The 27156-nt window shown below is 37.4% G+C and overlaps 1 protein-coding gene across 4 annotated transcripts in view; it reads right to left on the bottom strand.

Annotated features, from left to right (window-relative positions):
* The window catches only part of PTPRZ1 (protein tyrosine phosphatase receptor type Z1), a 177253-nt gene that overhangs the window by 41066 nt on the left and 109031 nt on the right, over nt 1-27156 (bottom strand). For 2 of the 4 annotated variants that reach the window (XM_081102311.1, XM_081102312.1), the window contains exons 9-12: nt 21245-21429; nt 19756-19882; nt 12692-12738; nt 3629-7172 (exon numbers count right to left, since the gene is read on the bottom strand). In XM_081102311.1, the coding sequence (XP_080958437.1) occupies nt 3629-7172; nt 12692-12738; nt 19756-19882; nt 21245-21429 (3903 nt within the window). The remainder of the gene's footprint in view (nt 1-3628; nt 7173-12691; nt 12739-19755; nt 19883-21244; nt 21430-27156) is intronic. The other 2 variants (XM_081102313.1, XM_081102314.1) reach the window with 1 other exon arrangement.

Genomic DNA, 27156 nt, shown 5'->3' with positions numbered 1-27156 from the left:
GAGCGTTGTCCTGATATGCCAAGGTTGCATTCAGTCTCCAATCAGGGCATTTTTAAAAGAGTCAACCTGGAGAGCACTATGCTAAGCGAAATAAGCCAGTCGGAGAAAGATAAGTATCGCCTGATCTCACTCATTTGTGGTATATATTGAACAATGTAAACTGATGGACAAAATAGATCCAGAGACATAGAAGCAGTGAACAGACCATCAAACCTCAGAGGGAAGGCAGGGGAAAGTGGGAGGAGGGTGGTAAGAGATCAATCAAAGGACTTGCATGCATATAAGCATAACCAATGGACACAGACAATAGGGGGGTGAAGGCCTGTGCTGGGGGGCGGGAGCAGGCTGGGAGAGGTCAATGGGGGAGAAAGGAGACATATGTAATATTTTCAACAATAAAGAATTAAAAAAGACCCACAAATAACCAGTGAGGGGAGGGGGGAGGAGAATCAACCAATGAATGCGTAAATAAGTGGAACAAGTCAATGATTTGCTCTCTCTCTGAAAATTAATAATAATAAAGAAGACACTGTGGGTAAGGCCCTGAAATCTGTGTTTAACAAGTCCTCCAGGTGATTCTGGTTCACATTAAAGTGTGAGAACCAATGATGTACATTAATTACATACAAAGTGAGCTTATATAATTACACAGGTCTTCAATGACTACAAATATTCATAACAATATGCATATAAACATATATAGATACATACATCTCATTTATATATATGCATGTGCAACATATATGAGATATGTATGATCATATATGTGCTATATAAGATACATAACACATAAAATGCATAACAAATTACCATATATACCATACACACTATGTATACACACTATCCATACACATGTGCACAAATATAGTCTTGTATACAAACTTTCTCTTAAGCTTTCTGAGAAGTCTGATTTTAAATAAAACCTTTAATTGAGGAGTTAGAACTATAAATCCATAATTATTAATTACATATTATGAAACCTAGGTATTTTGTTCAAGGTGAGATACTACAGGACAATGCACACAACCAACTGACTGCATTGCATATTATAATGACAACTAGTTGTATGATTTTTATATTCATTAGTTGAAACTAAAATATTAATTTTGATATAAGCTCAGTTGTATATATAACTTACCTAAATGATAAGGCAAGAATCTACTAATAGGCAATTAGAAAATAAAAAAAACTAAGATTAATATTTTAAAGTACCTTTTCAGAATAAAACATTATAATTCTGGCTTTACAAACTAAGCATTACATACATACTTTATTATCTACATTCTTGAAAGCCTAGTCCTAAGTCATAGACACCAAATAACTCAGGTATTCAGTCTCAGTTTTGTATTAACTCCCTAACTGACCTGGATCAGATAATCTAGTATCTCTGGGTCTAGGTTTATGCAGTCATAAACTGCAGATATTAATATTTGGCTTACCTATATTATTTTGAGGAACATGTCTTGTAAGTTATTCTACCTTTAAAGATACATAATCAAATTATAATTTTCAGAATTAATCTATAGGCATTTGACAAAGAGGCATATTCACTTATTTGATAAGACATACTATGTATTATTTTTTTACAGATATAGCTTTAAAAACAAGCAAAAATTTCCCTAATCTTGTTTTACTTTATTTACTTCATTAATTGTTATTTGATAATGTTGGATGCTATATTCATGTTGTTTTCTCCTCATCAGTGGGAAAACATACTCTTAATAACTTGATAAATCTAGTAAGATTTATTGAAGAGAAATTGCTAAGTTTTAGTCAATAATTCTAGGTTTGATATTTCCCTATATATATATTGTCTTTCCATAAAAGCATAATCTAGCAAGAATATCTCAATGATGTCACTACCCAGAAAGACAGAAAAATAGATTGATTCCTGATATTTTCCTCTAAAATGAATCTGATAAACATTTTAAAAATGTACTATAATTAGAGCCATATATATATGGCAATTCTAGTGAATATGGTGACCTATGGGTTCATTATTTATTCTCACATAGAGTTTAAGTTTTTAAACTGGAATGCAATGTTAAATAGTATCAAGTCAGAATACTTAGACAACTTCTCTATCAAAATGTACAAACTTTTAATTGCTGCTATACTTAAAGAAAAGCATACAATTGAAGGGAATACAAATAATGAAAGAGAAAAAATGTCCCAGTGGGATTAGTGTCTATGTTCTGGATTATAAATATTCACTTTTATGCAATAATACTGAAAGATGTTACTCTAGCCTGTCTTTTAATTTACTGTTAGATTTAAATATGTTCATTGTTAATTTAAAAAATGTTTTAAAATTTAATAAAAGCAAATTATAAAATTCTTATGATCAATTCAATAACATTATCTAGTATTCTGTGTGGTTAATGGTATTGAATTTCCCTTTTTTCTCACTGGCATTTGAAGCAAACATGCTGTAAATAATCTGCTCTAAGAAACATCTGGCCAATAAACTAATTTGCATAAAATCCATTAATAAATGAAATGCATCTCTACAGAAAGTGTTCTAACATTTTACATCTTGTCATACAATACCTATACATACACTGCATACTAATGCCCATTATTTAACTTCTTAGAAAGGTGTATAACAAGTACAAAGTAGACTGTGCTTTGTTAGTTTACACTGCCCTCTTTAGGCAACATTAAGATAATCAAACAAAGACAATTTTAAAAAATTAAAACCTTGTTTTTAAAAAAAGCTTATCATTCACTCTCAAAAGTTAGCAATAGGACTTTTTTATAAAACTCCCCACGCTGGTGTGGTGCAAATTACACAATTCCTTTTCATGGGGCAGGTCAGAAAAAGGTGCTTATATCATATTACTCTCAGAACTTATAATTCATTTTCGAATTCCATAGAACTCATTTACACCTTATTTTAGAACATGAGTAAATAGGGAAATTAAAATCATCTAAAAATAGCAACACTTTAAGCTATCATTTAAAAAGCAGTATAGTAAAAATATATTATGCACGCATAATTGCTCCCACATACAATAGGCATCCTGTAGAACATGAAAAACTGACAATAAATAAAAGTCATTTTCTCTCTTTTGCAGAGAATTAAAGACCAAAACAAACAAAACAGAAACAGACTCAGATTCACAGAACAAACCGTGATGGCTGCTGGGAGTTGGGGTGGGGAAATGGGGCAATGACTGAAAAAGGTAAAGGGGACTAGAGGGACAGCTTCCAGTTATAAAATAGATAAGGCCCAGGGATGTAGTGTACAGCATAGGAAATAGAGTCCATAGTAGCATACTAACTTTGCACTGACAAATGGTTAATAGACTTGTCATGGTGAACACATCATAAGGTATATAAATGTTGAATCCCTATGTTGTACACCTAAAACTAATACAACATGGTATGCCACCAATATTTTCATAAAAAGCAAAAAAAAAAAAAACAACAACAAAAAACACCCACATAGTGAGTATTCATTTGAAGTAATGAATAAAGTCATCTTCTAAAAACCGTAAATTGATTTGAAGTGTTGGTTAAAAACCGATGCATCATTTTACCAACTTTCTATGTTTTCATGATTTTTCTATTTTTTGAGGAAGAAAACCCCCAGCCTCCGATCCTATCCCTTTGATGCACCACTAACCTGCCTCTGAAATGCTGACCACTTCTGAGTGCCTGCTAGCAACAGTCGGTGCTGAGGACTGTGGGGAACCAGGAGTTATCTCTGAGTCACCTGCTTCCAGGACCCCAGCCACAGAGCTTTCATTAACATCTGGAAAACGCAAAGCTGTGGCGGTCTCGTTCTCATTAAGACTACCTGAGACACTTTGCCCTGATCCGCTCTCTTCGTCCCCTGTAAGAACTGCCCATGCTGTAGATGCCGGGGGGAAAGGAAGCAGGGCATTAGCAGTCTGAAGGTCACTGTCCTGTTTCCCATCACCGTGCTTTGGGGAGAGCACAATTGTTGATGGTGATTTATGAGGACTTCTGTCCATATAAGTCTGACTTTCTGAGGTCACAACTGTGACTTTACTTTCTTCTCCAGATTTCTCAGACAGGGAGTATGATATTGGGTTATTCTGATCCACAAGACTGTTTTCCTTGGGGTCTGAATCATTCATCACCTTTTCCTGGGATTCTCTATAGAAGGAGCAGGACATACACTTATTTACAGGTAAGCCATCTCTATCTCTATCATCGTCATCATCATCACCACCACCACCACCCACTAACTCAGCATCAGATCTGGCACTGTGAGTCAGCTCGGAAATTGTTTTAGAAGGAAACAGCAACTCGGTTGTGGCAACAGAACCATCTTTGTTGGGAAAAGCGGCTGGAATAGAAACATACGCATTCCCGAGAGGGACAGAACGATCAGCAGTTAAAAGTGTATCAGAAACAACTGCTGGAATACCAGCCAATACCTCCTCAGTAATGGAACCCTTGGTGGAGATGAAGGCTTCATCAGGATATACAAACTCATTTAAAAGTGTATTGGGAGGTACATCCATCGATAAAACAGGAGTAGCAAATGCCTGCCTTCCTTCTGGGGGAAAGGCATGGTTAAGCTCCAAACGGGCAGTTTGGAAGAACTTATCATTACTGAACAATGAAGGTACCACTTGCTGGGAACTTTCGCTTTTAAGCAAGACTGGTTCAACATCTTTCTTATTTGGATAAGAAATGGTTACACTTTGGAGTGAGGCAGCAGGCACATTAGAAGCAGGTGATACACCAAAAACTGGCACAGATGTGGAGTGTAGCATGCTTTCACTTGAAGCAGAACTGGATGCCATGGGATGCAATATTGTAGGACTAATGTGCTCAACCTTGGGGGATGCAGCCGATACTGGAGCTCTAGGCACAGCCGAAAGAGCAGTTTTAAGCAACGTGTCAACATCAGAAGCCTGAAAGGAAGGTTGCAGCGATACTTCAGGGTTAAAAGAAGCGGAGGCCTCATAAAATAAGAGTTGAGTCGAAGGAGATAACGTTTCACTAGAAGCGGGGTCAGGGGGTGCTGGTTTTGCGCTAAGCACAGGTGTAAGAGAAGTATCCCCGGCTGCTTGAGATACGGCATGTGTAGGTTGAACTGAAAAGTTATTTTCTGGAGGTTGACTAATCTCATGATCAAAAACCTTAGTGGTAGTATAAGCAAGAGAGCCTGGAGGTATGCCCTTTGTGTTAGAAATGGAAACAGGGGGCTCTTGTAAAGATGCATCCAACTTATTTACATTACTGTACAGGCCGGGCGTGACTGTGCCTTCAGGCCGGGCACCCATCTCAGTGAAAGGAGGAATGTGCAGTTCAGTCTGATTTCCACCTCCTACATCCCTTTGAGAGAGCGGCTTATCATCATCATCACCAAGCACAGATACCGTATATGGTAATTCAGCGACAGAAACAGGCGGAGAAATGTTAAGGGCTGTCAGGCCATCTGGGTCAGGTGAAAGCAACTCACTATCAGAGGAGGCGCCAGACCACTCCCCATCACCAGAGAGGCCGTGGGTGGGCTGCAGCCACGGTGCGGTGGGGGATATTAACGAAGGCCGCGGCACGGGTGTGTGGCTAGGACCGCTAAGGAAGGAACCCCGAGAAGACACACCGACAGAATCATGCACAGGGACTGCAGAACCGTAAGAAACAGTGAGGAGGTGTCGGGAGGCCTCGGCATGAGACCAGGCAGAGGAAGGCTCGGGCCCCGGAGAGCGTGCATGCATGGTGACATCACTGCTGGCTGGCTCAGCTGGAGGAGACAGACGCGTTTTATGAAGGACGCCAGCGTCACTACCACCGAATTCCAACGTCTCTGAAGCAGCATGAGGAGTGGCCTGATGGGCCATCACAGGAGAGGACTGGGCCAGGCTGGGCGCTAACAGGACATCGCCCCCGGCCACTGGCAGAGAAGCATGCAGGGACCCCTGGGCACTCTCCCCAGCGGAGGTCACTTGTGGGAGGATCTGAGAAGCCGTGTACAGATGGCGAAACCATTCACTACTGAAGGAAGCAGAGGAAAATGGAAGCAAAGGTGCACCATCAGAGGAAGACAGGATGGAGTCGAATGACACAGGGACACTGGGAAACACAGGCGTCGCATGCAAGGCCGGATCACTACTCGAAGCGGCAGGGGGAGTGTCGAGGACCGGATGGCCAAGCAACACAGGGGTGACTAGAGGAAAGGCGCCACTACTGGAGGGAGGTTGAAGAGGTGTCTCACCATTGTACACGGGCTGCGTGGTCTGCGAATAGACCACGTTGACGGTGGGCACCGAATCCCGTTTCCCAGAGGACGGAGTGAAAGCGCGAGGTGTTACCTCGGTGGGGAAGAAGGCAAAGGAAGAAGAAGGTGGCATTTCCATATCCGTGACCGAGGGGCCCTGGGGCACCCATGGGCCTGGAGAAGAGGACTCGGCTGTCTTCTCAGATGCGTCCACATGGATCTCGGTGGGATGAGTAGGGAGAAGGCCCTCGCCACCTGATCCAACATCGGGCTGTGTCCTCCCGTCTGTGGGGCCAGGAAACCACACGCTTCCCTCCCCGGAAGGGTCTTTGAGGGAGTCTTCTGAACCCGACGATGCTGACTCTTCGGAAACATTTCTCGCCGGTTCTGGGATAAGGACATCATAGGTGATGGCCTCTGGGTTTTCTGAAGAAAATTCATACCCGTGGGCTACGTTCTCGGAGGTGAACGGCACAGCAGCGGTGGTGGGACTGGAGCCTGAAGAATGATCGGCTCCCGGGTCGAGCTTGACACTGGTGAGTAAGCTCTCTTCGTCACTGAGATCAGTAGACACCTCTTGAGATTCCATTACAGAAGCTGTGCTTAGAGATTCCACAGTCCCAGACATGTTCCCCTGTGGAAATCTGAGAGCAGTTTTAGAGGCTGAAGTGCCTTCCCGAGTGAGAAGTGGAGGTTTGGTCACAGTCCGTGATGTCAAAGAAACATCTTTTTCTGGGGCTAATTCAGTGACTGGTCGGGAAGTGGGATCTAGAAACGTGTCGGGAATATCACCCTTTCCAGAGAAGTCCCCTCCTCGTGCCGGGGACCGGTTAGTCTTGGCCTCGTTGAATTTAGTCCCTATGCGATGGTAGTTTGTTGTGGTAGAACTTTGGGGTTCCTTTCTCCTTATTTGGTTTGTGGCACTGTCTCTACCAGGATTCACAGGCGTGTCTTCTTCCTCTTCTTCCTCCTTTGAAAAGCAAACCAGATTTAGTGGAACATAAGGAAATAAGAGAACAGCTACATCTCAATAATATCTTATACTGGTAATCTTCATTCGTGGGACCTTGGGGACTTCCCATAAAGCACCATTCCAGAGAAGGCCTTCTCATCTCATGGCACACAAAAACTAATTACTAAAATTCTAAGGCCCACCAAAAAAATATATTATATTTTTTCCAATCTGCCGAAACAATGAGGTATAATTTTATTTTATTCACACCAAATGGTTATTGTGTTGGCTGTTGTCATTTTTTTTTTCAAGTATGTTTTTTCTTTTTTATTCAGAGAGAGGAAGGGAGAGGGAGAGAAGGATAGAAACATCAGTGATGAGAATCGTTGATCAGCTGCCTTCTGCCCGCCCCCTACTGGAGATTGAGTGGCAACCTGGGCATGTGCCCTGACTGGGAATCGAACAGTGACCTCCTGGTTCATAGGTTGATGCTCAACCACTGAGCCACACTGGCCGGGATGTTGTCATTTTTTTATTTGACAATCTAAGGCAGCGGTTCTCAGCCCCGTGGGTTGCGAACAATGAAAATACATCCTGCATATCAGATATTTACATTACGATTCATAATAGTAGCAAAATTACAGTTATGAAGTAGCAATGAAAATAATTTTATAGTTGGGGGTCACCACAACATGAAGATCTGTATTAAAGGGTCACGGCATTAGGAAGGTTGAGAACCACTGAAGGGAAAAGAAGTCAGTGCCTCTAATTAAAGAGTCAGGTATCGCATGTTTTAAAGTGTTCCAGCACATGGGTTGAAAATCACTGCTCTATCCTATAACCTTTATCATCCACCCTCTAGAGCAGTGGTTCTCAACCTTCTGGCCCTTTAAATACAGTTCCTCATGTTGTGACCCAACCATAAAATTATTTTCATTGCTACTTCATAACTGTAATGTTGCTACTGTTATGAATCGTAATGTAAATATCTGATATGCAGGATGGTCTTAGGCGACCCCTGTGAAAGGGTCGTTCGACCTCCAAATGGGTCGTGACCCACAGGTTGAGAACTGCTACTCTAGAGAGAGTAATTAAATTTAATGAAAATATCCTATTTATGGCTGCCTTTATTTTAATGCTATGTAATGAAGTAATTAAATTAATAGATACCACAGCTTTGAAAGGAAGACACATTGTAGTTACTGGGAGTGTTATTTAACATAGTATTTATTATTTTTTGTTCCTCTGTTCAGTGCATCTGACAACAAACTAAACAGGAATTAGCTTTTTGTAATATGAAATGTCAATGAAACAACTTATTTCAAAGACCAAAGTAGTTGCACATTCAGCATATTTCATTGTATATATTAAGAATGAATCATAATTTTTTAAGACCTCATAATAGAAAGAGGTTTTTTTTTGTGTTTTTTTTTTGTTTTTTTTCATTTTGTTTGAAATACTTTCCACTTAAGACTTAGGCAGACATTTTAGAGACAATTTGTCAAAATACATTTCTAGTACTAGTTAGTTATTTTGTGTTTCCTTTGGAAACACCATTCAGGTGACCCAGCCTTTCATGACCACTTAGTCACTATAATGACCCAGGAACAATCTAGCGAGAGGTCAACCAAGACCCATAATTTCTGGTTTTGACTTGCCTTTTTAAAAAACCTGTTCATCCCTAACCGGTTTGGCTCAGTGGATAGAGCGTCGGCCTGTGAACTCAAGGGTCCCAGGTTCGATTCCGGTCAGGGGCATGTACCTTGGTTGCAGGCACATCCCCAGTGGGGAGTGTGCAGGAGACAGCTGAATCGATGTTTCTCTCTCATCGATGTTTCTAACTCTCTATCCCTTTCCCTTCCTCTCTGTAAAAAAATCAATAAAATATATTAAAAAAAATAAAAAACCTGTTCATTTTATAACATGTCTAATTATATATTTAGAAACAAAACTGCCAAAGGTATCAAAATATGATATTTTTAGCCCATATGAGATATGATTTGCCAGTTTGTTAGCATTGTCATCTATTAGGTCTTTCAGGGCCATGTCCCTTAAAAGAAGAAAAAAGTGACTGAGTACGAATTAATCAGTAGAACTTGACCAATATCAATAGATAACATCTGAATCTTAAACCATATGTGTTCATGATCATGTATCTCTTACACATGAAAAGCTGCATTGGTTTTCATGCTTAACTATTCAGAACTTAATTCTTTTGATTTTAAGTATTTTCTAAGACATATATATCACAATTGTGAGAAGTATTTCAGCTTTAATGATCTAGATTATATTGATGCTAAAAATAAATATTCTCTTAGATCCCCTAGACCAGTGGTCGGCAAACTGGGGCTCGGCAAAACTCGGCTTGCGAGCCACATGCGGCTCCTTGGCCCCTTCAGTGTGGCTCTTCCACAAAATACCGGCTTGCCCTAACCCGTTTGGCTCAGTGGATAGAGTGTCAGCCTGTGAACTCAAGGGTCCCAGGTTCGATTCCGGTCAAGGGCATGTACCTTGGTTGCAGGCACATCCCCAGTAGGGGGTGTGCAGAAGGCAGCTGGTCGATGTTTCTCTCTCATTGATGTTTCTAACTCTTTATCCCTCTCCCTTTCTCTCTGTAAAAATCAATAAAATATATTTAAAAAAAAAATACCGGCTCTTTCACAAAATACTGACTTCTGTGCATGGGCCATGAAGTTTCAATTGCACTGTACGTGCGTGCCCGCATGTGGTATCTTGTGGAAGAACCACACTCAAGCGGCCAAAGAGCTGCATGTGGCTCGCAAGCCGCGGTTTGCCGACCACGGGCCTAGACAAATTGCCTCACTAGTGGTCAGTATTTCTTAATGTAATTTTGCATTGTTTAATATTTTGTTCATAAGGACAACCCAAGTGCTTTCACCAAATAATTTTCCTGAATAAAATACTAATTTACAAGCCCCAACACCTCATAAAAAAGGAAATGAGAAGAGATTGCCTTGACTCACTCTCGGGGAAAATTTGTTGGTGCCAGATATCTCTGCTTTCCCTAGAAGTTCTTACCCATTTGTTTTATAATCTGATTGAAAGTTTTGCTGAGGATCAGTGTTAAGTTTAACAACATGGATTTTCTCAACTCTTCCTCATTTTTGCGAATCTGGATTTGTGCCTAGTTTCTGGTATCACTCCATGTTCTTATCCTCTGCCAAGACTCTTTCAAACTTTTTCCTGCTCTATTCAAACCTGTTTCCCTCTGCTCACCCTTCATTCACAGCAGATGACCTCACTGTTTATGGGGAAAATACAAGCCATAGACAAACACATACCTCCTCCTAACACTAAAACACCCAAAACAGGGACCTACCAACTCCACCCTCGCTAATTAACTTCTAGTTATTATTCTACTCTCTCCTCCCCTTCAACCAAAGTTCCCAAAAGACATCATCTATATATATTCTCTATATGATCTAACAATTTCTATCAAATCCCACAATAACATTGCTTTACTTTCTCTGCTTATACAAACACACTTTATTATCTTCCTTCCATAAGCTTTGTAGATTTCTATGAAATTTTTCTTAAAACATAATGCTACACACCTTCTTCTTCTGTTAAATCTGGAAAAATTACTATATGCGTGTAGATACACACTTCCCTTCTATTTCTCTCTTTTCTAGCAGATTTTAGACTTTATGAAGTTCAGATACCTCCCAGTATCTGATTAAGGTGATGGATCATTTACGGTATTAATCCTACCCATCAAATCTTGCAAATCTCTATGAGGCCATACTGCCTTTTGTCAGCATTTAAAGGAGAATATGTAAGTCATGTTCTATGATTATGCGTATGTGCAACTACAAATATTTTAATGGGTACTCCTCCCTATAATTTCTTATGGAGTTATTGTGAATCTCTCTTCCACTATGGTTTTGATCTGTGCCATGCTGGTTATCCTTCACAACTTCCATTTTTCAAAAATCATTGGAAAGCCTGTATTATGCTGGAGATACTTTGTCTTTCAAAGTCATACAATTCTATTTAAAGAGGGTCTGAGAAACATCCCCAAACTATTCATTTCCATATTCAGGCTTAAACCAACCTCTACCATTCATGCCTGCATGAATCAATGAAAGTGAACAGTGTTATGGACTGAATGTTTGTGCCCACCCCTCTCAACTCATCTGTTGAAATTCTACCCTCCCAAGGTGATGGCATTAGGAGGTGGGGGTCTTGGGGAGGTAATTAAAATTAGGTTTTAAAGGGGAACCCCGTGAGTGGGATCAGTGCCTTTGTAAGAGTCATGGGAGAGCTTGCTTCTTCTGCTCTGCTCTCTACCATGTGGAGGAGCGCGCAGCCTGCACCCAGAAGGCCCCCTTCAGAACCTGATCGTGCTGGCACCTTAATCTCAGACTCCCAGGTTCCAGGACTGTGAGAGATAAATTTTTGTTGTTTAGAAGCTATCCTGTTTACAGTATTTTGCTATAGCAGCGTGGACTAAGACACAAACTAAAGATTTGAATTTACAGTGTAAAAATATTTTCTTTTTCCTGCCTTTCGCTTGATTCTGGTGATAATTTCTAGGTACATACATATCCATGCGCATGTGCACACAAGCATGCATGCATGCACACTCACAGAAAGATAACCTTAGCTGAATTCTATGAACTCTTGTTAATAGATGAACTGCTATTTTGGTAAACTAATCCTTTGCAAGAGAGAATTGCTGTAAGTTATATAAAGTATTGAGGTAATTATACATGTAAAACACAACCCAATTGCTACTTATTGCTAGATAATAGCATTAGTTATCACACTTTATGATCTCATACATATATATGTACATATACACACATTCATACTACATTAACAACAGCATCTGGATTTAAACATATAATCACAGTTAAGATGAACAGTGCATTTGGGTTTAGGATTAAATATTAGATACATCAGTCAGTTTCTCTATCTTTTAAAAATTAAGACAATGTTAAAATGTATAAATATTTTTAATTACCCCTTTACTTGAAGAACAAACATTATCATCTGAATAGTACAAACACAAATATTCAAATTAAATGGGCAAAAAAATATATTCAATTTATATTTTGGCCCATATTTATTACCAATCTATTAATCATTAGTTAAGTTAGTTATAAGTAAACTGTAGTAATATTAAGAATTGATAAAAGAAATAAAAAAGTAAAAATGCACCTGGAAAAAAGAGAACTGATATTATTTTAGTCTTTTTGAAAAATTTGACACTGAAAAATTTCTGATTTATAGCTATAGTTCATAGCTATAATTATTTTTAAGATTCATTTTTCATTATCACCAAATCTTTTGTATCTCTATTATTTTTATTATACTCATTAAAGTGTCTTCTAAATTCTTCATATAAAAATTATGTATACCAATTATATGACTATCTATAAAGCTCATCAACCAACCCTACAAAAACTAATGCAACACAAATTTTTGTTAATGTAATATCTGAAACCTAATGAACAATTCATAATAGACTTTTAAAGTTTAAAACATTTGAATATACAATATAGCTATGATACCTTGATTATTTCTTCAGTTCCAATTAATTCAGGAAAAAGGTCAAGTTCTACAAAATTAAAAAAAAAATTATTAAAATTTTTATTCAACTATTTTAGCCAGGTGGGTTTACCTTTGGATGGAAAGAGAAAAAAGACAAAAAAAAGAAAGACTTGTTAGCTTTGAAAATACAGAATCTGTCCAAATAAAAATTTTGAATTTCAGTTTTCAATACTATATAACACAACACTACATACACCTGTATGAATCCAATCCAACTCCCTTCCCCATTCCCACCCCAGTGTGATTGAAGCTAAGAAGGAAGAGGGGGGCAGTGAGGCTGATGTTTATTTGATAAAAAAATCAAATAATTTTCATCAGTACAGACTTACTTTCAACCTTTGCAGAGCTGATGAAAGCATAGTTGGGGAAATGACAGAGGTTTGGGGGAGAAGTAACAGGACTTACTTTCTCATTCAGCTACTATTCCTTAAGTTCATCTTCTGACTAAGGGTCAACTGCTTCTTTTAATTCTTCAGATTTGTGCTCATAACGAATTGTACACAGGGTGCTGCCCCAGGTAAAACGGAGAGTGTTTTCTAGCAGGTCCGGGCTGGGCTGGTGTTCCCTGCCTCCTCCCCAGGGAAACTCAGCTAATGCTGCCCATCAAAGACTGTAATGACCAGGATCATTTAAGTCCATTTTCCAACAGACTAGAGTCAGCATACTTCTAGTACATGAACATATGAATCTGAAAACAAGATCTGTCACTAAATATTAGAAAAGGGCAGGAGCTGACTCTCTCTCCCCAACAAGGGACCTAGCCCCACTGCCAAATTACTGGGGGACAGAGGATTCCTGCTCACTCTCCATCTGAGCTGCCTAGGGAGACAGGCTAACTGTGAGGGTGCGAGCATTATTATAGTGAGGTTCCTCTTATTGCTCTTATTTTATAAAATCTCACTCCATCGCCAAAGTTTATGCTCCTCACTATCCCCATGCTGTTTATGTTCTGTTTTATGCCTCTCTATATCCTCAAAGGAAATGCAAGTTCTATAGAATTTTCAAAGGCATGACTGAACTAACAATAAATGTTTCTCAAACCCAGGCTCGTTTTATAACATAGACTTTCTTGAGTTGATTTTTATCAGGAAATTTCTAGCTGTTCAGAAATGTAAAACCATAAGATACAGTGGTATGCATGAATTCCAAAAAACTTCAGATAAAATTAATACTCTTTACTATTTAGCTATTTCAAAGTTACTTACCCTGAACAATTTTCTGTGCTGTAAAAATGAAAATATTCCCTGAGAACAAGTCTTGAATTTTAACTCTCAGTGTTTTTTCTTATTAAAACTGACCAAAACTGAAAGAGTTTGAATGTTTGGATTATTACTGTTCTCTCTTTTCTATTTTTGTTTCTATGAAATCCCTTCCTCACCATGTTTTACATGCTCTTTATTCCTTAGGTTACCAAATGAAAGTGATTTCAATAGTCTGAAACAATTGTGTCTCTATAACCACCAAGGAAAGCAGTAAACACTATCTGTGAATTTAAAGTGGGAGGCAACTAAACTGTGAGAGACACATAACAATTTCAATATGATTTTCTAAAAACTGCAATTTAAGAAGGTCGTGCATGTAAAATCCTCAAATTCAGCAGTAAGACAATGCAAAATTTTACTGACAATGCTTTCAAATGCAGTCACTCCTTCTCGTGGACTTTTAAAATACTTTAATGTTAATAAGGGCAAATCATAATCAAATACTTGGTGATACATATATTATACTGTTGCTCTCTGTTAAGAATCCAGGAGCAAAAACCTCAAAGATAGTCTTTTCTCTTCAATATGCTTAAGAAGTGTTAAAAAATATTTTTTAAAATAGGTCTAACTTCACCTAACTCTTTACAGTGGGGCCTTGACTTATGAGTTTAATTCGTTCCGAGACCGAGCTCATTAAGGAGCTCATTAAGGAGCTCGTTAACTCAAATTATTCTATCAACTCAATGCAAAAAATTGGCGGAGAGACAGCTGGTATCTCAAAAACTCGTTAGTCGGGACACTCGTAAGTCAAGGCCCCACTGTACTTGTAATGGGTAAAGGTAATTTTCTTATTCATTGTCAGGGTTGGGGGAGGGTATTCAGTGGTTCTCAACCTTGGCTGCACATGAGAATCACCTGGGAATCTTTTTAAAATCCTGATTTCTGGGCTGCATCCTCCAGAAATTCTGTTTCTTTGTTACTAATGTTGTGGCCCCACCCCATAACAAAGAAACAGAATTTCCGGAGGATGCGGCCCAGAAATCAGGATTTTAAAAAGATTCCCAGGTGATTCTCATGTGCAGCCAAGGTTGAGAACCACTGGTTTACATAATGATCACATCGAGGACTGACTTCCTTCTCTTTCAGTATTCTCTGTGTTAATTGCATTTATTTGCATCATTTTGCCAGAGTATAAATTAACTATATGGATTATGGATCCTAAAAAGTTAAAATACATAATTTTACCCAAACATATCCCTAAAGTATCAGTGAGCTCTACTCTGTGTTTGCTGTTTACTGCATTAAGAAGAGGTTCTTCCTGGACAGTGTGGCTCAGTGGTTGAGCATTGACCTATGAATCAGGAAGTCATGGTTCGATTCCTGGTCAGGGCACATGCCTGGGTTGCAGGCTCGATCTCCAGTGCGGGAGGCAGCTCATCAATGATTCTCTCTCATCATTCATGTTTCTATCTCTCTCTCCCTCTCCCTTCCTCTCTGAAATCAATAAAATATATTTTTTTAAAAAGGAAGTAAGAAGTTCTCTTTGGCCCCAGGGGCAGCCACACAGCCCTTTGATCCCTTTCTGTTTCAAGGCACTCTTATGGGTGAATACCCCACATGTGGGCCTTCATATTGGTAAGTATATATACTAGTACACACTTTGAAAGACCATAATTCTGGTTTCCTATTAAACTCAGATCATTTTAATTAACTGAAATTCTGGGGTTACCCAGCAACACTTCAACACCCCCTCCAAATAATCCAGAAGTTTTTTTTCCTGAATCTCTTCAGAACAATTTTGAAATAAAATAATTTGGGGAGACAGTTTCTATCATCCTGGAGATTTGGAAGTCAGACTTCTGGGTCTGAGAGATCACAGCCGCCAAGGTCAAACTCTAGTGTTTGGCACAAGGTCTCACACTGGGTACCCTTTGGCTTGCCGTTTCCTCACAAATAATAATTGATGTTTCAGTAGCTACTGGCCTAACTCAGTTACTACAATCATATATGATAGTGAAAAAAATTATGCTTCTTTACAGAATCTTCTCACTTCATCAAAACAGATTCCGTGCGGGCGGTAAAAGTCCAACAGCCAAGATTGTCAGTATTTTTTTTTTTTTTAGTGAATATTTAAAATTCATGTTTGTGTGATAACTGAATAAAAGCTCCTGACTCATTCTGGTTTTGGTTTTGGGTACTTAAATGCCAGATTTTCTAAAAGAGCCTGTTAGTTACACATTAATATTCCATAACACACAAAAAAAGCAACACTATTATAGGTTGGCAAGTAAGACTTATTTAATTGTTTGAAGGTAAGCCAAGTTTCACAGTGCAAAAAATGAAAGCAATGTGGACTGCAATCTCTTCAAACTGTGATTATATTATATATATTATATTATATTATATTAGCCATAGCATAAGATGGTACAGGCAGGGTAAGGACAGATGTAGAATGATTTAACAAAGACAATTGTTACACAACTGAAAAGCACACAATAACAGAAAACGGTGTTGATTTAATTCACCATGCATTTAAATTGAATGCATAATTACCAAGGCCCTAAAACATGTACCTACATAATGTCTCCATAAATTTATAGTAATTAGCTCTACATTATAGAAAAGAAACAAACACAATTACTTCAGTTACAATAGAAACAATATTTATGAATTATTTATTTATAAATATAATTTTCTGCAAAGTATTTGAAAAGAATGTTCTTTCTGTTTAAACTTAAAAAGTTTTCCTTGACAAAGTTAAATTGTTTATGAATATGAATTTATGCATTTATTTTAAAACAGCAGATTCTAATAATATTTAATGGCTACTAGTGTATGGTGATACTGTTGTACACAATAAATATAATTTAATGCAAAAGCAATAACCTAATCAAAGGAGCCAAAGTTAAATGCACAGTTTGGAAGATTGAGGTTTCCTTCACAGATATTGATCAAATATTTGAAATCTTTGATTAAGCCAAAACCGGTTTGGCTCAGTGGATAGAGCGTCGGCCTGTGGACCGAAAGGCCCCAGGTTTGATTCCGGTCAAGGGCATGTACCTGGGTTGGAGGCACATCCCCAGTGGGGGATGTGCAGGAGGCGGCTGATTGATGTTTCTCTCTCATCGATGTTTCTAACTCTCTCTGTCTCTTTCCCTTCCTCTCTGTAGAAAATCAATAAAATATATTTTTTAAAAAAAGAAATCTTTGATTAAAAGAATAAGGGCAATTATGAATGACCTTCATTTCTTCTGAGCAGAAGCAATAAACAATACAGTATTTACAAAACAGTTTATCCAAAATAATAACAGAGTAATTCAATAGGACATATTACAAGGTTACTAAAGTAATGAAACAACATGATAAACAGGATGAAATGGTACTAACAAAGACAATGAAATAAGCAAACTCAAATCTATTTACATCTATATTAGCCACATAAATCACAAACTTCACTAATCTTGAAGGTACCATCACACTAAACCTTGACTTTTACTGTGGTGTATTTACCATAGAAACAATATTTAACATAAGGTAATTTCAATCATGAATTGAAAACATATTGATTAGAATGATTCTGCAGCCTTTAAGATCAGAAAGGATGAGTTGTAAGAGAACTAATCTTTTTTTCTATATAAAACAGGAAGACCCCAAACTTTGGGTAAATTGACTTTTGATGAAGTAGTTTTTGAAAGAATAATTAAAGGATCATTTATCTGTTTTTAACCCTTGGTTTTTAAAATGAATATCATAGTGAAACATAAATCGAATACCATCTTCTACTAAAACATCATTACAATATAAAATGTTTTAAAGGACTGAGACATTCATGAAGATTAAATGGTGTGTCCACACTAGCATCTCATTAGTTCAATAGTGTCGCGATCCTTTAAATAAATAGAAATTAGTTATAATATTGATTATTTTGTACAAATGTGAAAGTGTTACAAATGATACAAGAATATTGTACTTTGTGCCAATATAGATTCACTCTAAAAGGATCACTCAGAAATCACTTCTATAAAAAATAGACATTTGGTCTATTTTTTCATATGCAATAAGTTTCTCAAAAAGAAAAACCATTCAGAAAGTTAAAAATTTTGCCATAGTGGACTGAAATTTCACCATAGTGGACTGAAATTTTGCCATAATGGATAGAGTAAGAGTCTAATATAAATAGCTAACAGTAATTGTTTTTTGTAAACTACTGGGAAATTGTTTTATCTAAAGAAATTAGATAGTTATAATGAAACCAAGATAGTAAAATCAAGTGAATATATTCGATATAATTCATATCTTAAAAGACACAGTAGGATCAGAGGAGGTTTTGGACGCCATATCATGTATGACCCTGACCAGCATGGTCAGTGTTGCGCTGCTGAAGATGCCGTTTTCTGGGGGGATCAACAGGGGCACTTCGCTGGTGAGGGATGACATTCCGTGGAGGAGCAGGAGATGGTACAGCTGCAACCATGGTCAGCTCATTTGAGACTCACCTTTTAATAAGACTTAGAGCTAACACTCCACTTAAAAGTAACCTGATTTTGAAAAACAATGCTAAATATGAGAAAAAGGAAGGATTGTTATACCCAGGCCATGTGAAATACATTAAATAATGATATTGCCATCATGATAGTAGTAATATTCATTAGCCATCAATGTTTTACCTTGGGAAATATCTTGGCAAGTTTTGTAGCCTGTAGTTTGGGAAAATACATAATCTAATGTCTAATGCTCTGGCATATATTCTTTCAGTGAAAAATTCAACTAGTAAAAACACTGAGAAGAGGTAATTAGTGAACAGCTCATATGGATTAAATAAAGTCTGTGCTGTAGCATATGGACTAAGGTAAGTCAATACACAGTTGTCCATCCATACATAAGACTGAAACATGCTATACTTAATGTAATTTGTATCCATTCATTTCCATTAAAAACTTGTAAAAATTTCAGCGTGTTGCCTCATTATAGAGATGACCACAGAACATTTAGATTTATATATGTATTTTTGAATATATTTAAGAATATGTATATGTAGGATATGTATGTGTATGTATATATAAATATATGAATATATACATATTTAATTCCATCCTATTATTTTAAACTGCTTATATTAACAAAGGAAGACTTTTGTTTAATTATGTATAGCTATAAATTGTAAAATTATGATAGTTAGCCATTCATTTAATTATTGCATATGCTTTGAGATCAAAAGATTTTCCCATAATACTCAGAGGAGATGCATGCAAATAAAATACAATCAGAACCAACTTTTTGTTTTGCTTTTAGGAAATCAGCTAAGAGGAAAGCACTCCCACAACCCCCTCCCCCAACCAAATTACAAAAAGTGAATAAAAATATCTAAGATAAACTCTCAAGGTGCTTTGTATAGATATTCCAAAGTACCTTACATAATCCCAGCACCACTTATATACTTACTACAAAATGCTTTGAGGGCTGAAAAGGAAATAACCACAAATGAAACCAAAGCTCATTGTCCAAAATAAAAGTCTTAATGTTCACACAGCTATTTTCATTTGGTGACCATCACAGACATTACAAAAGGTTTTGCTGTTCTTAGTTTACAAATAGAAAATGTCAATATTCAGAATAAATTCAGTGATTGTCCTGCCCAGACCTGCTGGATGGAAAATAGCTTCCATGTTTCACAAAATTACCCGTGACCCAGACTATAAAGAGAATCATTTTGCCTTCTGGCCCAAAGGATATAAAAGCAGAGAGAAAACACCAATGCATCCAATAATTAAACTAGCCTCATTTATGTAGATAATATAAAAGCCTACTAGGTGGGCACTTACCAAGGTCATTGGAAGGCATGTCGACAATCAGCTGGTCACTATATTTTCCATATAAGCCATTAGTGCATATGGCTACTATTTGAAGAACATAACTCATATTGGGTAGTAAGTTACTGAGAATAGCACCCTAAAAGAAAGATGTCAATAAATTATAACTGTATTATTTTCAAGGAGTATATCATGTACACATTTGTCCTTAGAAAACTTTTTCTCATTTGTCAATGAGAAATACTTATATTTTATTAACCAAAGAAAAAGTTTATGTAATGTTAAGTAAAAAACTTACCAAACACTAGGCATTTTTTAGCTTAAAAAAACCCTGATTTAGTTTTAGAAAGTTTCATTTTTACCTAGAACTCATAAAAGTTATACATGAGTGTCAAAATCTGCAAATTGATATTCTAGACAAATAAACATGTAGCATTTGCAAGGAGCAAAAGGTGAAGGAAACACAATAAAAAACAACTTATTTCTAATCTTAACAATATATAAGCCAGATAGTAACAGGGTTATTATTATCATCACACTATTATGAAGTGAAAAATAACATATTCCTATAAATTCCACAATCTTCCAAGTTCATAGTGTCTCTATTCTAGTTAAATGAATCTTAAAGTTGGAACAAATTTGATCAATTTTGTCCGTATGGTAGCCAACACCATGATCACAGGGAGTTTTTGTTTAAAGGCAGCTCCCTCGGGCGTGTGGGACTCGAGCTGTCTGAATGCAGAGTGCAGTGTCTGACCTGCAGTGGGATCTTCCTAGAGCCACACCCAGATGTGTTGCCTCAATGAAACTCCAGTCCACAGCCAACACTTCCAACCCTCCCTGCTGAGGCAGAGTCTGCTCCTGAGACCTGACTTTATTTTCTTTAGTTCCTGAGACCCTGTCCTTTATTTTCTTTAGTTCCCGTGCCTGGGTAAGAAGGAAGGGTAGGTGGGTCTTTCCCGAGGCTGACCTGCCTTGTGTCCCGAAAGTTCTGTCTCAATTGATTTCATTGCTACTTGCAAATTTGATGCCAAGAAAAGGAACTTTGGAGAGCCCTACTCTATTTTCCTTGTGCTGGTGTAATGTGAAGGGGCCCATAACACATGATGGGCCAGAGCACAGGGATTCCAGCCCAGTTCTTTCCACAATTGTGAGACCACAGTCCAGGAATTTAACTGCTCTTTCAGTCCTTTTATTTCTAAAGAGAACTGACACTAGATGATCTCTAGTTCCTAAGCCTTCTATCTGGGTCTACTCTGTAATGTTGTTGTTGGCAAAGTGGTGGTCTCCCATAATTAAAACCATAAACAATAACCTAATGTTATTCACTGTAAGATTTGACATCATTTAGGCTAGCTTCTGCTCCTCCTCCTCCCCACTGGTGACCTTCATACCAACTCTAAACAAGTGAGGGCAACAATATACAATCACTTGTAAGATCTTTCTTTGAAAGTTAAACTATGATATTATCAATATAAGAAACAATTGATCTTATAGTTACCAGATCTTGGTAGCCATCTGTCAAAAATTCATGTTTGGTTTGGTCTTCTCCCTCTAACTGCTGGTAAAGAACTGCAAACTTCTCGATCATGTTATCATACACGACTCGAGGTCTCTCCCATGTAACAAGAAGGCTGGTGTAATTCTTTGGGTCGGCTTGAACATTTTCTGGTTCTGAGCTACAAACTTCAGAGAGAAAAAAAATACAGTTATTGATACAGCTGTCAGCCTCTAGGAATTTAACAAGTACTACATCATATTCTACTAGTGGCCTGGTGCATGAATTTGTGCACATTGAAAGGAAATTAATTAGAAGAAATATTTTAATATCACTCTTCGCCCTTTCTCTATAATAGAAGTGTCAACCAAATTCATGATCGACAATGAGAGATCGCACACAATTGGCACCAGCGAGAGCTTTATATGTATCGTGCATGCACAAGTCCACTTGGCCTTTCATAGATACAGAATAAACTTGCTTAATTAGACCTGCTTTCTGATTTAGCTAAACTTTTTCCAGCTCAGTGAAGCACCCCAACTTCTCTTTCAGGTAATTGTCAGCAACACAGCAGTAAATATCAACACAAAGCAGATTATTATTGTAAATCATGCAGGGAGAACAAAGGGTAAATTATTTAACTGCAGCCGTTTTTGACTATATGCTGCGCAGTGAGAACACCTGAAGTCATTTTCAAGGTCCACCATTTCTTACTTCTTTTCAGTTGGGTCATGCTTCTAAGCTTTCTAAATTTCCGTTTTCTGGCTAATGAAAATAGGATTCCACTGAGTCACCTATCTACCTACTCTAGGACTTCTGTAAGGATCAAATGAGATGAGGCATAGGAAAATGCTTCACAGACATTTGGTTAAAGTGTGAAATGTTTCCATCTGGCTATAAAGCAAGTCATGTTCCTGGACTGAAGAAACTGCAAGGAAGCTAGTTGTCACTAGGGAGAGGAAGGCAGGCATTGCTACATGATGTTATTACCTGGATGGTCGGACACTTAGCATATTTTATATATATATATATATATATATATATATATATATATATATATATATGATTTTTTTTGTATTTTATTCAAAAGAATGTAAAGAGTTATACTTACTTGCTGCAGAGCTTTTGTTTATGCCATTTCCTGTCTAGAAATACTTCTTCCTTCCCACCTATCTCTAGTTGTTCAGGTCCTACATTTCCATTCAGGAGAGTTCTAGGCCAAATGCTCTGACTTCTGCTGAAGTGATCTGTGTCATTTGTCTGCTTGGTTTTACTACTGGATTAATTGCATTTTCTCTTATATTGTTTTTCTGAACTGGTCTTTCTTAACTTCTCTAGCAGATTATAAATATAACAGCCATAGCCTTTTATTTCTAGATTGACTAAAATGCTACCTTGAATATTTGGCATTATTTTTGGAAATAAATGTACAAAGGACATCTACAAATTTATGATGCCTTTATGTCTCTTGTTAGGTACTTGACAAATGTGTTTAGCTTGGGACGAGGAGAATTTCAATTATAAAATATGGTCTACTACTGGACATTTTGTTGACAGAAAATCCTTGAAATAATTAAAAATTTCACACCAGAGAAAACCATAGGAGAACAAGTAAAAACAATCATTTCAGTATTTTTCAGATCTGGTAACAAAAAATCCTACTTTGACATAATAAATTGATTAAGCAATTAATTTCATGGAATTAGAAAGTTTGCTTATCTCATCTGAAAAAAAATATTTTGAAAATCTTTCAGGGGCTTAGAATAGAATTCAAGCCTATGCTGGGAATGGTGCCAAATACTTAGTCCCAACAGAAAGAGTACTCTGATACTTTATGAAACACATTCATAATGTGCTAGTTTGGGCTAATTGTGAGAATGGAAATTATAAAATTTTATGTTGTACAAATTAAGCAAGGTAATAACTATATCTCTTCATAGACCAGATCGAGCTGCAAAGACAGAGAGAGAGAGGTCACTAAGACCCGGGATTAAGTAATAAGCTCACAGAATCTGGGTTTTATTTTCAGGAGATACTCAGTTACAAAGCATCTGGCTGAGATCATGCAGTTGACTCCAGTCACCCAATTGTCACGGCTCTAAGAAATATTTCAAGGATTCAATGAAAATGTGCCTTAATAGCATTGTCGCCAAGTCTTCATCTCTCTACAAGTCTGTAGTTTATCTCATGAACACAGGAGGGCACCCAAAACTAACAATTGGCCTTATAAATTGAAAAGTTTTACATACAGTACTTAGTATTAACAATTTCAGCAAATGTACACTATGCTAGTAATGGAATATGAATGATTCAGGAAAATATAAAAATATATACTTTGTATAAATAACTTCATATGAGTTAGAGACAGGATTTATTATTGTAAAAACTATGAAGTTATTTTTTGTTTACTAGGGAATTAGGGTGAAGTGTTCCTTTGGGAATAAGAATAGGATTCTTCCATTATCATAAAACATGAATTCATAATAAGAAAATATATTCTAATTTAGGTCCAGACTGTATTATCTTTACTCTACCTAGTGACACTTCTATTAGTGTCCACCAGATGGCAGAAACCATCAAATCATCTCAAAATCTACGTGAGCTACTCACACAAACTATCATTGTAGGAACAAGATGCCTCAGTTTTGCTTGTAATGATTCCTACGTTTCTTTTGGAAGGACAAACGTGATTCTAGACAATTATCATTTGTAGATTTTGTCCTAAAAGTTCAATCCCAGGTTTTAGAATATGGTAATGATTTAAAGTGAAATATTCTCTTCCCCCCCAATTAATCTTAAAATGCATAAATTTTGCGCATGCACAGAAATCACAAAAAGTGCTTGAGACAAATATAAATACCCAAATGACTACTCTCTAAATAGCACAAACTTCTTTGGTCAGATGTCTATGTTTATCTCGACTTAATAATAGTAGAAATCACAGATGCTTCATGTTTTAAGAATCAACATTGGTAAAAAGAATTCTAAAAAAGAAAGCTATATTTGTCATTAGGTCGTCATTGATTTGCTTTCTTATTTTTAGACCTATAAGAGCCTATTGGTAATTAAAAAATAAGTCCACCTATTTTTAAATTATAAATGTATGTTAACAACACTCTCTTCGTTTATTTAAAAAAAAATTTAATCCTCACTGGAGGATATGTGTGTTTTTTTAAATTGATTTTAGAGAAATGGGGGGGAGAGAGAGAGAAACATCAACGTGAGAAAAAAACATTGATTGTTTGCCGTTGCCCTGACGGGGGGGTCGAACGGGAAGCCTTTTTTTGATGTAGGGACAAGACTCCAACCAACTGAACCACCTGGCCAGGGTTCCCTTTGTTTATTGATAATCAAAAACTTAATAATAGGTTACAAAGCTACAGCCCAATCTTGGACTTTAGATATTGAAATACAGGTTTTTATGGGGAGAAGATATGTATATATTTCAGGATGTATTCAAAAGAGAAGCCCGTACTTCTATTTGTAGTCTGCGATCTTGCCAAAGGACTGCCCTTCTAGAAGGTAGGACAGAATCTTTAAATAACAATCTAGTTAATTCCATATACATATACTACTTGATGTTCAAGCATAAAACTGGTAATTACCATGAAATGAGTTTTTAATTTGCACTAAATTATCCAGGTTTTCATTATATTTCTTATTGAAATTAGTTTAATTATCTTATCAGAAGGACAATATACTCACTCTACAAAGCATATTATCTGGATTTAAAATTAAGAAGGGTTTTCCAGATCAGGCTACCAATTGATATAATAAAGTAGTAATAAAAATGTAATTAATTTCCTTGATTATGGGAAGTTCAGAACTATGTTGAAGTCCCAGTTCCTATAGCAGGACTGAATCACATTCCCCGATATCTTTCCACAAAATACATGTGATCTGAACCCTAGTTACAGATTCTTTAAGGAGCACTGGCCAAGCATGAGAATCTGGTTTCTGTAAGCCCTTGCCCTTGACAATCCTGTGGTCCATGTCAAGTCACGTAGAGTATAGCAACTGCTTTGGTAGAAATGCAAAGGACGCTCACATATAAAGAATGAGGATGCAGTCCTCCTTTCCAGGGTGCAATACATGTTCTCACTTAAAACACTTATTTTTAACATTAAATTCTCATCCACTCGGTAGCAGGCTCTCCTAACGTACAAATACAGGCAATGCTGTCCCTGCCTCCGAGAAGCTTGTTCCTATGGTAGCCTCTAACCCTTGTAGCTAGCAAGCTATAAAATACAATGGCTGTTTTTAGTTTCTTAGTCCTGGACTCCATTTAGAGAGGAATAAAAATAAACTTGTAAAAATATACCATGTAGACCAAATTAGGTTGTGATTTTCAGAACCACACATTTTTCTCACTAGAAGTTGTAAAAGTTTCACAAACTTTTAGCTGACAGGAAGTCATTTATCCTCCCATAACTTACGTAAATCTATATGAAGGGCAAATATCTCACATGTAGGGATGTGCATGACTTGGAGAACAAATATGAAAGATTAATAAGCAAAGCACTGAGTGTCATGAGAAAACAAAAAAAAAATGAGGGAAAAGAGGAGGCAAAGTACAAGTGAGGAGACGTGACAACTCTCTGGCTTGACACATCTCTCAGCTAATCGAGCAAGTTGCTGCAGATGGTCAAGGGGAGGTAGGACTCTCCTTCTGCTTTGCTGCTTCATGCGCCCACCCTGGAGGAAGGGCCGTCTGCCCTGAGGGAGAAGGTGCAGTCTTAGCTCCAGGGCTTACGAGTAAAGGTGACAAGACAGATGGTGATTCTGGGGGAGGGGCAGGGAAAATGTCACAATTGCCTGCGATGTCACTAGGTTTTACCCAGTTCTTTTACACTGACTTGAAGTGTGGTGCCCTTTAACACAGCCCATGACAAAGGAGATTGTGGACAAACTGATACACCCACCGCATCTTTGTATGAGGTTTATGAGCACCATTTGAAAAACTATTGTGAGAGGAGCTTAAAGACTCACAGACCCAGAAGACAATCAGTATTAAGGTTGCGATTTCCCCTCAGGGAGTAGCAGATCTTAATAAAGCTAATGTAAACATGGCCACAACTGTGACAAATAATAACTAGAAATGATCTGTCACTGTTTGGTACCTCTAAGTTATCACAGCATTCACTGGAGATAAGTAGCCAAGAGAAATCTTTTAAATTCTCCATAATTCAGTCAGTCTTCTCTTGGGGAGCACAGGCACTTCATCAACAGTTGGATTTGTAATATATAATCTTCTAAGAAGTCTCATGTCACTTTTCCGTATATAGTGTCAACGGACATGTGACATTAATGAATGCTATTTATAACTACTGACTTTTAAGAAGGTAAGTCTGCTGATGTATAATTCATCGTGACATTTTTCAGGAAATTATAGAAAATTTCTCATTGCTCAAATACAACATTAAGGGATAAAGACCATCCTGTATTGCCATTTTCCCTTGAAAAGCATCATTAAATATATTACCATGCTAGCAGATGAAGTGCATTTATAATTCTATTCAACAAACAAAAGCCTTAAACATGGAAAACTTGAATAGTATGCCATACTTGCTGTGATAGCTTAGCCATCATATATAGACAGATGTATGCATACACACACACATAAATAAGAGTGTATCACATACACACACACACATTACAATAATCCTATATAATAAAAGACTAATATGCAAATTGGCCGAACGGCAGAATGACCGGTTGCTATGACGTGCACTGACCACCAGGGGGCAGACACTCAACGCAGCCTGGCTCAAGGCTGGTGAGTGCAGCAGCGGTGGTGGGAGCCTCTCCTGCCTCCACAGCAGCGCTAAGGATGTCCGACTGCCCAGTGGGCCTAAGCCTTTAGCCAGACATCCCCTGAGGGCTTCTGGACTGCAAGAGGGTGCAGGCTGGGCTAG

Source organism: Myotis nattereri (genome assembly GCF_964212035.1).
Source record: "Myotis nattereri genome assembly, chromosome: 11".
NCBI classification, from domain to species: domain Eukaryota; kingdom Metazoa; phylum Chordata; class Mammalia; order Chiroptera; family Vespertilionidae; genus Myotis; species Myotis nattereri.
Note: the sequence above shows the minus strand (reverse complement) of the source record. Positions and strands in the feature narration are given on the sequence as shown.